Source organism: Dermochelys coriacea, chromosome 6 (assembly GCF_009764565.3).
Source record: "Dermochelys coriacea isolate rDerCor1 chromosome 6, rDerCor1.pri.v4, whole genome shotgun sequence".
NCBI lineage: Eukaryota > Metazoa > Chordata > Testudines > Dermochelyidae > Dermochelys > Dermochelys coriacea.
Genome location: NC_050073.1, coordinates 88,553,462 through 88,570,557, shown reverse-complemented (window position 1 = coordinate 88,570,557; position 17,096 = coordinate 88,553,462). Strand labels below are relative to the sequence as shown.

Below are 17,096 nucleotides of genomic sequence, written 5' to 3'. Positions count from 1 at the left end.
GAGAGAGAGGAAATGAGAAAGAAAGAACACAACAGAAAAGCAGAAAGACAAATATACATACACATGCATGTTGATCGGTAGATATACAGATCAATTGCTTATGCAGTCCAATACCTCCTGGTATTGAAGATCACATACTTGAGATGAACTAAGTATGAATATCACACTGTGCACACACATCCATTCCATAGCTTCCCATGTCAGGCAGGAAAGCTTGTGTCACAGCTAGAGAAGGTCCGATGTCAGTTGCAGAACTGTCCATGGGACTAGTGATTCAGAAGGTACCACATACAACTGTGGTTAATTGGACTGGAAGAACCTTGGCCTGTGGTGAAGATCACCTGTAAATCTACAAGGTGTCACTCAGAATCCTTGAAGATCAAAACCAAGGACAGCCTCTACAACTGGACATTAAGAGTCAGCGTTGTGGTGGCCAGCAGAAGCAAGCCCAATATACTACCATGCTGGCTGGTGATTAGTCATTTGTGCTAACTGCATGTACACACACAGCTGGACTCATTCATGAATGTGGCAGCTTCAGCACATAATTTTAAAGAGTTAATAATCACCTGTCAAAAAATTAATAAAAGACCAGCAGACCAGCTTCAGAAACAGATCTCACAGGGGCTAGAAAAAGGAATCTCTTAGCCTATTTTCAGTACCAATCCTTTCCTATTCCTTTCCCTTAACTACTGGAGATTTTTCTCCAAGCGGCAATGTGGAGACTGCCTTGAAGTTATTCTCTACACTTCTCAGCGGTAAACCAACAAGAGGTACAGCCACACTTCAATGCTGGAGTTTCAGCTGCCAGACCCATTTGGAGAGATGGGGGTGAGATGATCACATTCATTTAGCCTCCTCTCCTCCTGTGAGCAGCACTTGGGCCCTCTTCCAAGAGCTCTATTCTGGTATTCATCCAACACTACTGCCAAACCAAATTGAAATCCATTTAGGGCCCAATTTTCAAACGTGTGGTGCACAACTGCATGCATAACTTGACTACGCGAATGCAAACTGCATCTGCAAATCTGATAACTAGTGTATGCACATAGCTAGTTAGAAGTCTTGCTTTCTTGACCAATTCATCTCTTACTTTGACTCCTTCTCCCCATCTCTTACCCAACCCTACACTGAGGATATTTCAGATTTGATGCATGCATGCACACACACACACACACACACACACACACACACCTTTTTAGCTCCCTTCATTATGGAAGTCAAACAACATTACAAATGGTTCATTATTTCAGAGGGACCAAGATGTCAGATGAATCTTTTAGAATGAAAGATTTTTCAACAAGCAGCATGTTACGTTTGTATTTATTTATATCTCTTTTATAATTTTTTCCCTTGCTGTGGTGCAGGAATCTAAAATCCAGATCATCCAGAGAAAATGTTCACCCAAAGAGAACTCCAAGCCAGATAAGGGGATTAATAACTGTAAGGTCTTAAGAATGCAAATATCTGAATGTTCTTGGGAGATTACTGTGGATTTAGAAAAATAATCAGAAACACAATATATGTTTAGCAAACAATTGTTTAATTTTTTTTACTATAAATATACATAGCAGATTTGTTTTGATGGGACATATTTCCGATTTTTAAATTAAAAGACAATTGGCTTATATAATTGTATGCAGTTAAAGGGGTAGTGTTGCGTTTGTGGATATGTGTATGGCCACTGGCACCATTACTTTGGATGGGCAAATATCTTGCCAGCTCAGATGAATGCCCAAAAAATTGTCCAACCCAGGAGTAGATCAAGATCCTTAGGAATTATGATTTGAAGAGGCCTTGAAGCAATGGTGAATCAGTGAACAACAGCTGGCATGGCACACTGTTAATGGCTATCTACCACAGGACCCAGGGTGGAGACAGGTACCTGATCCTCAGCCCCTCAATTCATCTCAAAGAAGGGAGAGGAAGGCAGCAGCTGGGAGTCATTTGCTTAGGTGATCAGTACACCCGACATGCAGAGCACAAATTGTTGGCCATCTAGGGGTGAGGGAAAAAGTCTGTTGGGGAATTGCTTCCAAACTTTTGGTCGAGGTATTGCCCTGTTTGGAATTATCATGAGAAAGGTTCCCTAGGGAGATTTCCAGCCCTTCCTGATTCTGCTCAGATCCAAAATAAAAGATCAACCTCTCACATAATATTTTTGTCCTGATGTTCCAGTCCCAGTTGGGCACAGGAAGCACAGAGGGCAATGTAAAAAGTAACAGCCCAATAAAGAGTTGCTACTGTTTTTGAACCAGAAGGAAAAAAGGTTTGGTTTGAAGCTGTATGGGAAAGGTTATTTTATCCCAACTGATTTGCCCATCTGAAATCCTTGCATAGACCCTTATGTTACAAACAGAAGGCCAAAACTTTCCCAACCCGAACACGAGATCAGATATTAATAATGAATAACTACTTCCCTAATCTGAAAACTGAATCCCATGTCAAAGTTGGGAGAGTACAAGGTGAGTGAGAGATCTCAATCTGTCTCCAACCCACCAATAACCGCCAGAATCTTCAACCTGCAGAGCCCTAATTTGTGACACCAACCCTTTAACATGTGCAACAGAGACTACAAATTAGTGACATTAAAAACAACAGAGGTGGAAACTTTAAATGATGTTGAGGTCCTTTCAGCACTAATATTTTCGGTAACCTGAGTTTCAAGATGCTGCATTTGTTACATCAATTTATAAAACACAAAGAGCAAGGTCAGCCCACGGTCATGTGGGACAAAGCTAAACTGTGGTCTAAAATAGACAGGCATACCGCCAGGAAATTCATACAAGAGCTGTGAGAAACTTGCAAGCCTGAAAGTCAGGCCAGGTTTTACCACAGCTCTAGTTATGTATCTATTTAGAAAGCAACCATCATTGTGATATTTAGGCACCAAACTCAAATGCCAAAGAATATTTCAGCAGACAAAGACTGAGTTACGGTAGCAAATGAAACCATCAGGCAATGGTCCTGCAAGCCCTCCATGCACACAACTACTATTAATGCCAATGGGTGTTCCATGCCTGGAAAGCCCTAAATGAAATTCTGAGGTTTTACTGGCTTCGGCCCAAATTGAGGTCAAACTTGCACTATTTCAGCCAAGTTTCATTTTCAGTCTCTAGTTTGTTCAAGCAGAAATTCAGTTCAAACCCTGAAGGCTGCAAAGCCAGGCAAGATAAAACTGGGAAAAGGTTCGCACAAACCCATGTGAACCACAGTGGCCAGATCTAGTCATTATTATGATGAAATATTTGTTGAGCATTGACAATGTCTCAGCACTAGGTTAGTGCTTGTTAATATTTCCTCGGCTGACTAAATTTATATGAGATCCAAACTGAGACTGGCATAAAAGGGAAAATGTATTTCAGAGACTTGCTTAGGATTACTTTTGAATGGAGAATGAGCTAAACTAACTTCCTGAAGCCTGGATCCAAGAATTTCCATACCAGTTGAGACCAGGAATCCAGTATCTTGCCTCCCACAATGGCTGATAGCAAATGGTACAGAGAAAGGTGCAAGAAATCAGGTAATGGAGAGTTATGGAACAACCTGCCCATAGAGGAAGCTTATTCCTAAACCCAGGGAGTTAGTGGTTCTCCACCTATGAAGTCAAGATGTGAGTGACAGTGAGAATTGCAGTGCTTCTTAGGAAAGCTCACCACAGCTTTCTGTAATGATGATCATTCTAGAGCAGTGAGTTAAGCTTTTGAAGCACACAGTGAGTTCAAGCCTTTTGAGAGTCACCTTATATCAGAGAGCCTGAAGTTGACACTAACCCACCTGCTTGGAGCAGCGTTTGATATTGTGACTTCACTATTGTCTAGGACAGATGGGCCTAAACTTAGCTGCTGTTATCTCTTAGTCATGATCGGTGCCTGTCTTTACTTTTGGTTCCTGTTTGGGCTGGGGACGGGGGGTTAAAACCAGTTACAGAGTCAGTTATGGTTTAAAAGGTTATTTTTATCTCCCTAGATCTCAAAGTAACATTTTTATGAATTAAAGTGTTTTTTTTAAAATGAGTGCACTGTTCCACTTTCCATATCAAAGTCGAGAAATTAAGTGGTGCTAATTGCACAAAGTGCCAAGGGCCGACACTGAATTCTTATGAAGCCATAAGGACATTTTTTAAAGTAGCTTTACAGTGCAATTACATGAAAGAGCAATGTAATTAAACAATGGACCTCGTGTTTGAAGACTTATTAGGGGCACTTTGCAAGGGGATTACATGGGAAACCTTGGAACTATAGATTTTTTTTTAAATTACACTTGGGTTCTTAACACTCAAGACAGGGGGAATTAAACCACTAAACAGAAAGGGGTGGGGGAAGGTACAAAAAACAGAGTAAAGTGACAACTGATTGATTCAGCAAAAGAAGATGGAGTCCTTTTGTTCTAGTTAATTATAGCTTGTCCTGTTTTACTGGGCCAGCACGGTTTTTTTTTGGGGGGGGGGGGCGATTCCTTTATATTGCCTGGAACAAAGAGACTGTTAACAGGGATCTGGGGGAATTGCTGCATTAAGGCCCAGGGCCTCAATTTTTATCTTTTAGTGCCAGTGCCAGACTGACAGCCCCAGAGTCAGAAGCACTGTATTATAATATATATATATATATATATATATATATATATATATATATATATATATATATATATGAATACGAAGGGAAATACAGCATAGGCAGCAGCAAGGCAAGGGTCCCCAACATCACACCTGCCAAGACCCAGCAAGCCCTAAACAGCAAGACAGTCTACACAGGACTTTGGGGCTTCCCTAACAGAAAAGATGCCTGGTAAGTGCATTCATCCCAGACACAGCACGCTGAGCAAGGCAGAGGGATGGGAAGGTGATGGGAGAGGACACCTCTCCCTCAGCCCCCACCTCCCATTGGGAAGGAGATGAGGGGATGTGGTGAAGTGTAAAATATTCCTCTCAGACCCGGCTTTCTGCTGGACAGGCCCGATCTGCACAGATGATGAGCTGAGCTCTTGGCCTCTGGCACACCTGGTGCCCATTTTTCATAGCCAGGCTGGGGAACAGCCATTCTTGTTGGATTCATCAGTGGTATGCCTAGCAGCTAAGAGGCTCCTTACAGGCCCCAGCAGCATGGCTGGCCAGAAGCTGAACATGGTTATTGTAGCCTGAGGCCCACTTCCAATCCAATTACACACAACAGCTGTGCGATTCCTCTCCTCTGTCCCAGGGCCAGAACTAGACTTTGTGGCTGAATTAGTTGTTCCCGGTTTAATCTATATTGGAGACAGCATGTTCCTGGCAGAACCATTCAGATAAGGGGCTTATACCTATGCAAGTGTATATGAGACCATGAGAATAAGTGTGTCTGAGTGTGCAAAAGGAACTGCATACATAGTGAATGGGCGTGCAAGTGGGAGCAGCTGAGAATGAATGAAGCCCTGGGGACAGATGAAGATAGGAAAAGGAGGTAAAGGAATGAAGGCTGGAAAAGGAACAATATCAAATGGCCTGGACTTTTCAGCCTCAAAAAGCCAGTAACATGTCTGTCCCCTCAGAGCCTCTGTGCCCTTACAACAGAGTTGGCTACCCCCTGCATGCAGGTGAGGCCACAGTCCTTCTCAAGACCCAGAGTAACTAGGGCATCTCCACAAGGTCCCACTTATTTCTTTAAATACAAATTCTAATAGCAGCAGAAGCCATAAGAAATGATCCCCTTCGGCAGGGGTGTCACCATGTGTGATAATCAGGCCCATATCACCATCCTGGGGAAGCCCAAGTCGGTCTCCCACCCCAGAGATACGGGCGGAAGGTGAAGCAAGTGGGTGTAGTGCTAACTTAGCGCTTGTCTTCACTACCTTGCTACATCGGTGCAGCCGCACTGATGCAACTGCGCCAACGTAGCACATCTGGCAAAGATGTCTTATGTCGACGGGAGAGCGTTTTCCCATCAAAGTAATTACTCCACCTCAACGAGAGGCAGAAGTGATGTTGGCGGGAGATGCTTTCCCGCCGACATACCACAGTGCAAACACCACTTTAAGTCTATGTAATTTATGTTACTGGGAGGGGCTTTTTCACACCCCATAGCAATGTAAATTACATCAATTTATGTGGTAGTGTAGCCCTTAGACATCAGTCTCTCATAGGTATCAGAACCAATCACCCTAATATCAGAGCACCAAACCCCAACCCCTTTATATGCCCCCTCTCCCCATAAGCAGCAAGTTAGAGGCACCTCACAAGCTCCTCTGTTCTACTGGTCTATTCTCAACAAATTACTGTTCACCCCAGGCCTCTGGACCAATGGGAAAGAACAGGAGGAGCAGGAGAACTAATGAACACCATAGGGAAAGAGAAAGAAGAGAGCTTTACTCTCACATGACAGCTGTGCATCCTCACACCACTTTTATTGGGTCTCAATGGCATGAACTGATACTTAACAATGAAAAAAATATCAATCCACAGAGTTCTGGACACTTTATGTAGGTGAGCCAGGATCTGTAATCCCTAATTTACAGACAGAAAAACTGAAGCAACAAGAAGGGAAATGACTTGCTCTCAAGGCCACACAGCTAGTCAAGTGACCCAGCTGAGCACAGACCCCAAGAGCCCTGCCTCCCAGTGTCCCACTCTAACCTCTGGACATCACTGCTTGCTGTGAGATGCTTGTGTGAATGGACAATGCCCCCACTTAGGGGGTAGATTGACACCTGACAAACTCATTTCATTTGTGACGTGAGCCAAGCAGAATCTGAAGCTTGTTCTCAAAGGGAGAGGGGCATGCCAGCTGCTAGCCTTAGTTCTCAGGGGACCCCTCTTAACAGCAAAGAGACCTCACAGGCTGAGAGCTCATGCTAAAAGTAAAGTGACTATTTGCTTTGAATAAGATCCATTTCCCTGCACCTGGCAGGGGCTTGGCCTAAGAAAAGCCTTTGTAGCATGTGCTTTGCAGAAGCCAGCACCAGCAGTTCACAGGAGCTTGTTTTACTGTCTATTCAACAAGTAAAATTAATCAATTAATCAATGGGCCCTTTACAGTCCTTTTGCTGCCTGTGGGTAAATAGTTACATTAGCTCATAAAATTCCCAATTTGTCTTGCAAACGGTGAACAGTTAAAACGGTTGCTTGGCAGAAGCCCTGGGCTCCACTCTCTGGCTTGCGATTGGCTAGCTCACAAGGTAGTGAGCAAGCCCCAGGCATGGACAGAGAAAATGCAGATCTGCAGCCTCCTTTACTGTAGGTAAGGAAACCTGGCTGTGTTCTACATAAATAGCCCAGTCCTGTGCAGCAATACAAGTGCAGGCTTCAGGGAGGAGAGAGGACAGGACAGGACGGGGAGTGTAGGACCTTCTTGGAATAGACGGTATCACAGTTCAAAAAATAAGGTACAGGCAAGCATCGAATTGAGAACATGTGAAAATGAGTGTGGCAGCATATGAAAAAGTGTCTGAATATAACAATAAGAATGTGAGAAAATGTGCAAGGAATCCTGAGCCTGAATGGGGAGTGTGGGGAAATAAACACTGTGTGTCCAGGTGTGCGAATGCTTGTGAGAACATCTGAGAATGGGGGGGGGGGGGCAGGGCAGGGCAGGGCAGCCCATTCAACACTAAATGGAGAGCCACAAGGTTAACAAAACTCTGCCCTGTGGATTTCAGTACATCTGCTCTCCCTCTCCAGGCCACCCCGAGCAATGACAGCATCATTTTCATCCCTGCCCTGTTTACCGCTGGCTGGGCCCACCCCATCTGGTTGCTCATATACCCTCTGCAGCCTATGCAAGCCACACGGGGGTGGGTATTTTTGATGTACAAGACAGCAGCCATTTATGGCACAAAATATCAACCATTCCACTGGGCCAAGAAGGAGCCAAGCTACAGTGAATCAATTGTCAGCCTGACTCCACCTTCCATGCTAGCCACGGGGACAGAGGCAGCTCTAGTGAACAGTGGAGGGGACTGTTACCCCACAACCCTTTCACATCATCTCTGGACACACCTCAAGCTACTGGCCTAGCCTCCTCTCTCCATGCAACAGAGACAAGTATCTGACAGGCTGAGAGGGAAAAGCTCCTTGACTCCCCAGATTGGGGCTGATAAAACCTGTTGTCCTTGTTTGCAGGAGTCTTGCTGGTGGAGTCTCTCTTTCTGCAGCATCTCAAGGGGCCATTTTTTGCCATGTGGCCTCTTTCTTCCCTATTATCTACACTTTGGGTATGCAGTGACAACCCCTCCTTGTATACTCACAGAATACAAAGTAACTATGATGAGTAAGGGGCCCCAATGAGAAAGGCTGAGAAGGGCTGGGGGGGGGGGGGGTGAGATTTACCCATACCACTTATCCACACAGATTCTGTGGATGAAACTAACAGGCTGAAAAATCTGATTGTTCAATCGTAGAAAAGCAAGAAATAGAATGCAGAACTATTTTCAGGTTCAATTCTGGTGCCATTGTAAAGCCGGCAGACCCCAGTCATCAGTGGACGGGATCGAACCTAGGACGTCTGGAACTAAAGGCATGAGCCTCTACTGCATGAGCTAAAAGCCATATGCCAGTTAGCTAAGGCTGTAGAGCAGACTAATCAATCACAATCTCTCTCTCCCCCCTCAGTGCCATTAGATGAGACAGAATACCACACCCAGTAGGTGTTTGGGTTATACCATGAGTTGGCAAATTATGCATATGGCTTAGAAGGGAAGGATCGACCCGCTTAGCAGTCACCCAGAGTCCTGCTCCCATTCAAGCCAAAGGCCAAACTCCCACTGAGCCCTCATTCTGAGTCTAAATAAGGAACCCAGTGGAGGTTCCTAGAGGTGATATCAGAATGAGGCCCATTGGTTTCAATGGCAGCAGAATGGGGACCATGGAGCGAGCACTCTCAGTTAAAGCCTTTTCCAGCTGAAGATGGGGGATTCATTCCCCCTCATTGATGAGAGAGTGGAGTGGGGATTGGCTGCTGGAGTTCTCTATGAAAGAACATTTCCATGGTGGTAGATCCTGAAAATAATCTCTCCAGTTTAATTGCATTTTCTCTCTGCCTCTCATCTGATTCATTCACATGCTATAGAAAGGAAACTGTCAAGATCCCAGATGAAGAGTTTACAAATCCCAGAGTGACAAGGAATATTTTCACCACTTTTTACTAAGCAAAGAAACCCAACAACTGACACCCCCCCCCCCCCCCCGTATCTGTGTTGGTGGAGACCCAGCACAACAGCTTTTGGCTCTGGAGCCAGAAAATGGAACAGACTAGAACTGGAAAGTGAAACTGACTAAGCAAGTTTCAGCATCCCAAGCTGAGTGACAATCCAAAAACATTAAACTATAAAATAATGAAAAGTATGTTTCAGCTTTTCAAATGCAATAATCAGCCTTAGGTTATTAGCAACATGAAGAATATTTTTTTGCAAAACCTGATTTTTACCTTAACAACATCCCTATAACTGGTCTATTTAGTTTTGTGCCGAAAGAGATTTTGCAAGGGAACCTCTAGATAGAGAGCCTCTATACAAAGACCTTGTAATCCAACCCCCACAGTGCCCAGCACAACATTTGCTCTGAACACTCATAGCCAGCATCGTGAGATTTCTACCCACTCTCACTCCCTACCCCACCCCAGAATAATCTTCCAGCTCAGTGAACATAACACTCACCTGGGATATGATTGACATCTGTTGAGACATTTTCAGGGGAAGCAGAAGGGAGATGTGGAAAGAGAAAGAGAGAGAAGAGAGAAAAGCATTAGAGACACACACACACACAGCAGCTCAGAATCCTTGCATGGAAATCAATTTCATGCAAAACCAGAAGTAGTTAGGTTTGTTGGAGGGCCACCCGTCTGCAGCAAAATGCCCATCCATGCAAGAGAAAAGGGGTTGGCTCCCCCTCCGCTGTGCATGTAAAAATGAATCTGCCATCATATCAGTCTGGAGAAAGTGCGCTTCTGGAATCAGATAGACCCAAGTCAGGCCTGTTCCTGCAAGAATATCAGTTAGAATATTCTATGGCGCTTCATGCACAAATGCAAACAAACAAAAAACTCACTGGCCCACTGCAGGTTTTATACTTCACATAAATTCAAGCAAGTTTTCAGAAAGGGGAAAAGAAACTGCTCCCCCTTTAAGAAGGGTCATTTGAATTTATGACCTATTGCAGGGCTCTGAACACAGTCCCAAAGAAAAAGCCTCTCCTTTTAATTCCTCCTGCCCACCGTTCCAGGTGACCATCCTTCATTGCAGACAGTGAGGTTTGTGCGTCAGAGGTTTGCACGTCAGAGGTTTGCACATGTTGTCTCTTCCCAGGACTCTGGATTCAAACCAAGAGCTGTTCAATATGTTTTCCCCTTGTGTGACACAAGATCCCTTTTCCAATCAATCAAATTAATCCTGGAATAAATAAGTCCATTAAAAGGGAGAGAAGCAGGGACTTGTAAGTGGCTATATCAATCATAGAATAGGTACATCTTAAGAGCTATGGTGGCAGTTTCAATGAATAATCCATCAACTCCAGTGAATGGAGAAAAATAAATTCCTGCTTCTCTTCCCACCATCACCAATTTAGTCTCATTCCATGCACTTATACTTGTCATAATCCCTGTGGGGTGAGCCTCTGAGATCTCACAAGCTATGCAGGATCTAGCTAGGTCAGTATTTGAACAGGAGTGGAATCCTCCAAGGAAAAACTCACAGTGCAGCAGGAAGCAATGCTTCTGATTCAAAAGGTGGCACTCTCCCTCTAAGTATCTAACCAATGCCCAAAGTGTGGTGATGGAGGTGCTGTGCTGCTGGAGGTAGCATCTTTTAGATAAGATATATTAACCACCTGAGGTCACTAAAGTTCCGTTGGTACTTTTCCCACAAGACTAGGAGTGCACTATGCTGGGTGACTTGGCCTAATACCAGCTTTGAATAACATTCTTCCTCTCCAGATCCCCCATCCAGTTTCAGTTTGATATTAGATTCTCCACTCTCTGTCCTAAACTGTTGTGATATTGTAGAATGCTATGGCACAGTTGCCATGTTCCACCCCTGCAATGGCTGCATTTCAGTGGTGAGCAAGTGAGCCCTGTTCATATTGCCCATTGTATGTTACTTTAAGTGACTTTGGGATCTTTTAAGAATAGGTACACAGGAGTAGGTATACATGACACTTTATAGATATAGTAAACACAGTCCTTGCCTGATGAGTTAATAATCCACAGAAGACAACAGACAGCCTAAGAGAGGAATGCAGAACCAGATCATTTCATTTGGGTTGCTTAGGTTATGCATGCTTGCTGGGTCCAGGGGGTTTTATTTTATTTTTATGTGTACTTTTTAACAATTGTGTTTGATATTTTAGGGAGCGGGCAAGGGAACAGGAAAGGACAGCTGGCACTGAAAGACTGGCTGGAAGAAGCTAGTTTTTAAGTGCAGGGAGGAAATTCAAGGTGCAAGGAGTAGAGTGTGCAGTGGGAATAGGAAATGCCATGAGAGAAGGGGAGAGAGATAGAGCGAAGATGAACCTTGAACATGAGTGTGGAGGAGTGTGAATGTGATGCAGAAGTAGATTGGAAACCACTGGATGGATTTATGCTGGGAGGTTGTGGTGGGGGATCAGAATGGCAGGCTAGGGAGATGGTAGCATTCAGGGAGAAAGATGATAGAGAAGGATGAGATATCACAATTATTATTGATAATTCAGTAGCTGCATCAAGAATCCATTCCATTCCAGACAGGCCCAGAAATCCAGTACCAAGTTCTCCTCCTCTCAGGGACTTCACCCCACGCCTAGTGTTCAAATGAATAAACAGAAAGAGGAACCAGCCGACATGAAACCAGACTTAGGCCTGGTCTACACTACAAACTTAGGTTGACATAAGCTGCATTAAGTCAATCTAATAATGTATACGTCTACACTACCGAGTCTCTTCCGCTGACCTAAGTGGCCTGTAAAGTCAACTTCTGTACTCCGCTTCCACAAGAGGTGTAGCGCTTGATTCAACATCCATGGGTCAACATGGGGATAATGCAGACACTGTGTTGTGTAATTCGAATTAATTGGTCTCCAGGAAGTGTCCCACAGTGCTCCACTGTAACAGCTCTGGAGAGCACTTTCAACTCCACTGCACATCAGCCACGTACACAGGGAACAGCTACTCCCCTGTTAAAGCCCCGGGAACTTTTGAATTTTCATTTCCTGTTTGATCAGTGTGGAGAGCTCGCCAGCACAGTGATCATGGAGACTCAAGGCCACAAACGTGCTCCAGCATGGAGTACACAGGAGGTGGTGGATCTCATTGCTGTGTGGGGAGAAGAGTCTGTGCAGGCAGACCTCCGATCCAGCAGAAGAAATGCTGACATCTATGCCAAGATTGCATGGGGGAGAAGGGCTACACCAGGGACATGCAGCAATGCCGCGTGAAAATAAAGGAGCTTTGGCAAATGCACCAGTAGACAAGGGAGTTCTGGTTCTGCCCCACAGACATACTGTTTTTCTAAGGAGATGCATGCGATTCTCAGTGGCGACCCCACAACTACCCCAAAATGCTCCGTGGAGCCCCAGGCAACCTCGAGCAACGAGGAGGACATTGTTGACAAGGAGGAGAATGTGAGGCAGGCAAACGGAGGATCCATTCTCCCCAACAGCCAAGAACTGTTTTTAACCCTGGAGCCGATCCCTTCACAGGACCAGTTGGCAGTGGAATGTGATGCCATGGAAGGCACCTCTGGAACTCTGAAATCCTTGGCAGAAGGTTTCTGGGAAGGGCTGCCTTATTTTGTCCACCACTGTAGGACATTTTCCTGTGCCACTCCACTCTGCTGGCATCATTGAAGCACACAGCATTGCAGCATAAGGGCCAGGTCTGTACCCAGATGCTTACAGCATCTGCTCCCTTGCCACCTCTGTTACCCTCAGGAGTGTGATACCACATAGGGTCACCTAAGGGAAACGGGAAGTTTTCAATGCTAGCCCTTAAACTGCAAACGATTCAACAAGTAATCCGCCCCATTTGGTGAAATCTGGGTCACACAACCATCCTTTCCCAAGCGTGCCCTGGTTGTAGTTGGAAGAGATCACCGTGTATTGCAAGCAGCATTGAAAAAAGAAAAGGGGGGTGGGGTGGCGGGTTCCTGGTTGTCTCCCTTTCCCCCCCAACCCAGTGCCGCTTTTGTAAAAAACAAACTATTTGTGGGGCTTTACACTGGTGCCTGTCCTCAAGCACCATACAGGTTGCTAGAGGAAGGGGGGCTTTTCTCACATTTCAAACTGTGAACCCAAGGACGTCTTCACAAAAGAACAGGTTTCAGAGTAGCAGCCGTGTTAGTCTGTATTCGCAAAAAGAAAAGGAGTACTTGTGGCACCTTAGAGACTAACAAATTTATTAGAGCATAAGCTTTCGTGAGCTGTAGCTCACGAAAGCTTATGCTCTAATAAATTTGTTAGTCTCTAAGGTGCCACAAGTACTCCTTTTCTTTTCACAAAAGAAGCAGCACAAGACCTCTCGCCCATGCCTCATGGCCTTACTCACCATGGCTGAAGCAGCAAACTGACTCTTACAATAGCCAGAGGCTGTAATTGCATTGTGGCTTGCAGTGAAGTGTATTGAATGGTGTGGAGTTTTTTTATTAAAAAAAATTAACCTTGCACCAGAAACAATGTATGCACTGTCAATGCTACTCTTCTGCTTTGCATTCCTGGCAGCCAAAACCTTGTCCATTGGCGCCTCCCCCACAGCGGGATAGAGATTTTCCCAGATTAGAAGGCAGAAAAAAAAGATGATTCAGGAGGACATGTTCAATGAGTTAATGCATGCCTCGGAGAGTGACAAGACAGAGCTCAGAGCATGGCAGATTACACTGTCCGAGAACCTGGACATTGGACAGAAAGGACAGGAGAGCATTCAGGGAACAAGAGTGTTGCACACAGGAAGAGATGCTGTGGATTATGAAGGAGCAATCAGACATGTTGAGGCATCTGGTTGAGGTTCAAAAAAGGCAGCTTAATGTTGAACCTGCTGCCATCATCGGCCCGTTCTACATCCTCCTCCCCGAAAAGTGCTATGAGGCAGTAGTGGGGGAAGTTCAGTATCCCTTGCACTCAACACCAGGGGAGGATACAAGGACCAGAAGGCGCCCATTTCCACACCTTTGATTGTTATTGCAGTGCATCTGTAAGCAAACTTTCCTTATTTCCCCCCCCTCCCTCCCCCCCACACACACACAGTGTTATCAGCCCTTTACCCCAGGTTATCTTACTTTTCTTTGCAGTCTCTGTGTGTGTGTGTGTGCATAATAAAACTTAACAGATTGAGGAGAAAAGGCTATTTATTCAACACATGGTGGCTGATAGGAGTGGAGTTTACAGGGGAGAAAATGAAATGAAGGGGACAGTTTGGTAAGGAACAGCATAGATAAGTGTCACATTACTCTGACTCAATACTGAAACTGGTTTTCAAAGCCTCTCGGAGACGCAGAGGCCCTCAATGTGCTCTTCATATTGTCCTGGTGTCTGGCTGCTCAAAATTGGCTGCCAGGCAATGTGCCTCAACCCTCCACCCTGGCGGAAACTTTTTTCCCTTTGTTTCACAGATATTATGGAGCACACAGCAGACAACAATAACAATGGGGATATTGCTTTCACTGAATCTAACCTACTACACAAACAATGCCAGTGACCTTTTAAATGTCCAAAGGCACATTCCACCACCATTCTGGAATTTGTTCAGCCTATGGTTGAACCGGTCCTTACTGCTGTCCAGGCTGCCTGTGTATGGCTTCGTGAGCCATGGGAGCAAGGGGTAGGCTGGGTCTCCCACGATCATGATTGGCATTTCAACATCATCAATTGTTATTTTGCAATTCTGAAAGAAAATCCCTGCTTGCAGCTTACTGAACAGACCTGTGTTCCTCTTTTCCCGACCATCCCACATTGATGTCAGTGATCCACTAGTGCTTGCAATACCATTGAGAAGTACCCCTTTAGGTTATGTACTCTTTGGCAAGGTTGTCTGGTGCCAAGAGAGGGATATGCATTCCATCTATCGCCCCACCACAGTTAGGGAACCCCATCATGGCAAAACCATCCACTGTGTCCTGCATGTTGCCCAGAGTCACTACCCTTCTTAGCAGAAGTCTGTTTATGGCCTACAAACTTGGATCACAAAAGCTCCCACAGTAGATTTACCCACTCCAAATTGATGCCCCACTGACCAGTAGCAGTCTGGCACTGAAAGTTCCACAGAGCTATCACCACTCGCTTCTCCCCTGTCAGAGCAGCTCTCATTTTAGTACTGCTGCACTTCAGGGCTGGGGAAAGCTCTTCACACAGTTCCTGGAAAGTGGACTTACACATTCAAAAGTTCTGCAGCCGCTGCTCATCATCCCATAATGATGCAGTCCCACCAGTCAGTGCTCGTTTCCTGGGCCCCAAAATGGCGCTCAACCATGTCAAGGTGATGTGTGACTGTCGCTAGCAACAGCAAATTGCTCCACTTTATGTCTTCCAGCAGGGCTGCGTGTGTGACATCACATGGTTCCATGCGGCGGCTCCTGTATTGGCTGGGTAAATACTGCAGGATAAGGTGTGAGGTGTTTGTAATGCTCACAACAACAGTGTACAGCTGAGTGGGGTCCATGCTTATCATACTATGGCATCCACATGGGTAACCGGGTTTACGAAAAAAGGTGTGAAAAAGGCTTGGATTATTTGCCGCTGATTTCAGGGAGGGAGGGAGGTAAGTACATCATGGGAGGCTAATCCCATGTCCCCATAAGCATCCGCACCAATGTTTTGGTCCCATAAGGCATTGTAAGCCCGACCCAAAATTCGACTCAGTTATATGCACTGTGGGATAGCTACCCACAGTGCAGTGTGCCATGCTTCGATGCAAGCTCTGATAGTGAGCATGCACTCCAACACAATGAGAGTAGTATGGACATACAAGATCAACTTGCTTTAATAGGAGGCTCAAAGTTGACTTACATGAAATCAACTTAACTTTGTAGTGTAGACCTGGGCTTAGTTACAGCCAACATTACACTGTCCCATAGCATGGCATCTATGAGTTGAGTTCTGGACTGAACCAGAATTCTGTGTATGGGCCTACTTAGTACCTCTGAGCCCTATAAGAGTTTGCTGGAGAGCCTGGGGAGGTGGACGGAGCAGAAGAAGAGAAGGGCAAAGAAAAGAATAAACCAAAGACAGCTAGGGGTGGAGGGCACATTAAACAAACAGAAGAGGGGCAGTAACTGATGGACTGAATAGCACTTCATTATTCATTTTCAGAATAGCACTCATTAAATTGTCTATTAACTAAAAAGATCATGAAGATGCTCATGCGTTTATCATCTCACTGGCACTTGCTATACAGACAGCCACCAAAACATGGCTTCCAAATGCACCAAGTTCCAAATGTAATCAGGGTGAACAGTCAGCATGAGGGCCTTGGTTTATAAAGCATAAGTTACACTTTCCTTTTCCAGTACTGTTCATCTGGGGGGTGTCCCCAAAAACACAAACCCCGAAATCTGAACAAAATCCTCCCCTCACCCCCTTATCTTTTTTTGAAAGCCCTTGTTGATCCAGATACAAAAATTGCCATTAAAAAGTCAATATTTGCACAACTGCAACACCTTTGCAATATTTACATTGGTAGCACCACATTGCCACAGAGTTATTTGCTATTGTAAGTATAAAAAGAGACTGTTGCATCTTAAGACACTCCCCCCTCCCCCAAAAGCTGACTTTCACAGTGAGACTGCTTGCATTTTATTTTAAAACAAATGCTTGGGAGACTTGCTTTTTTGTTTCAATATAAAGAAAAGAGCACACAGCCTGCAAGCCCTCTCAGTAATACCTTACAATAATACACCAGCATGGTGTGCACCTCAGCTCTGGTGAGCAGTTCAAACAGCCATGGCACAGCTCAAGCTTTCGCAAGAGGGCTCTATAAGAAGAATACAATAGGCACAGCTCAGTGTTTAGGAGTATCCCTACAAAGTGAGAAAGGAGGGTGCAGGTGACATTACACCCAGCCTAGTTGGATTTTGGGAATTGACTTTTTGCCCTCTCCCCACCCCTCAAATCTTTGCTAACCTGAGATATTCTCTCTCCCCATAAGATCAGAACCTTAAGGCTAGGTTTT

The 17,096-nt window shown here is 45.0% G+C and overlaps 1 protein-coding gene across 2 annotated transcripts in view; it reads right to left on the bottom strand.

Annotated features, from left to right (window-relative positions):
• Positions 1-17,096, bottom strand: part of NRXN3 (neurexin 3) — a 1,462,434-nt gene that overhangs the window by 1,285,916 nt on the left and 159,422 nt on the right. For both annotated transcript variants that reach the window (XM_043516016.1, XM_043516015.1), the window contains one exon: positions 9,625-9,642. In XM_043516016.1, the coding sequence (XP_043371951.1) occupies positions 9,625-9,642 (18 nt within the window). The remainder of the gene's footprint in view (positions 1-9,624; positions 9,643-17,096) is intronic.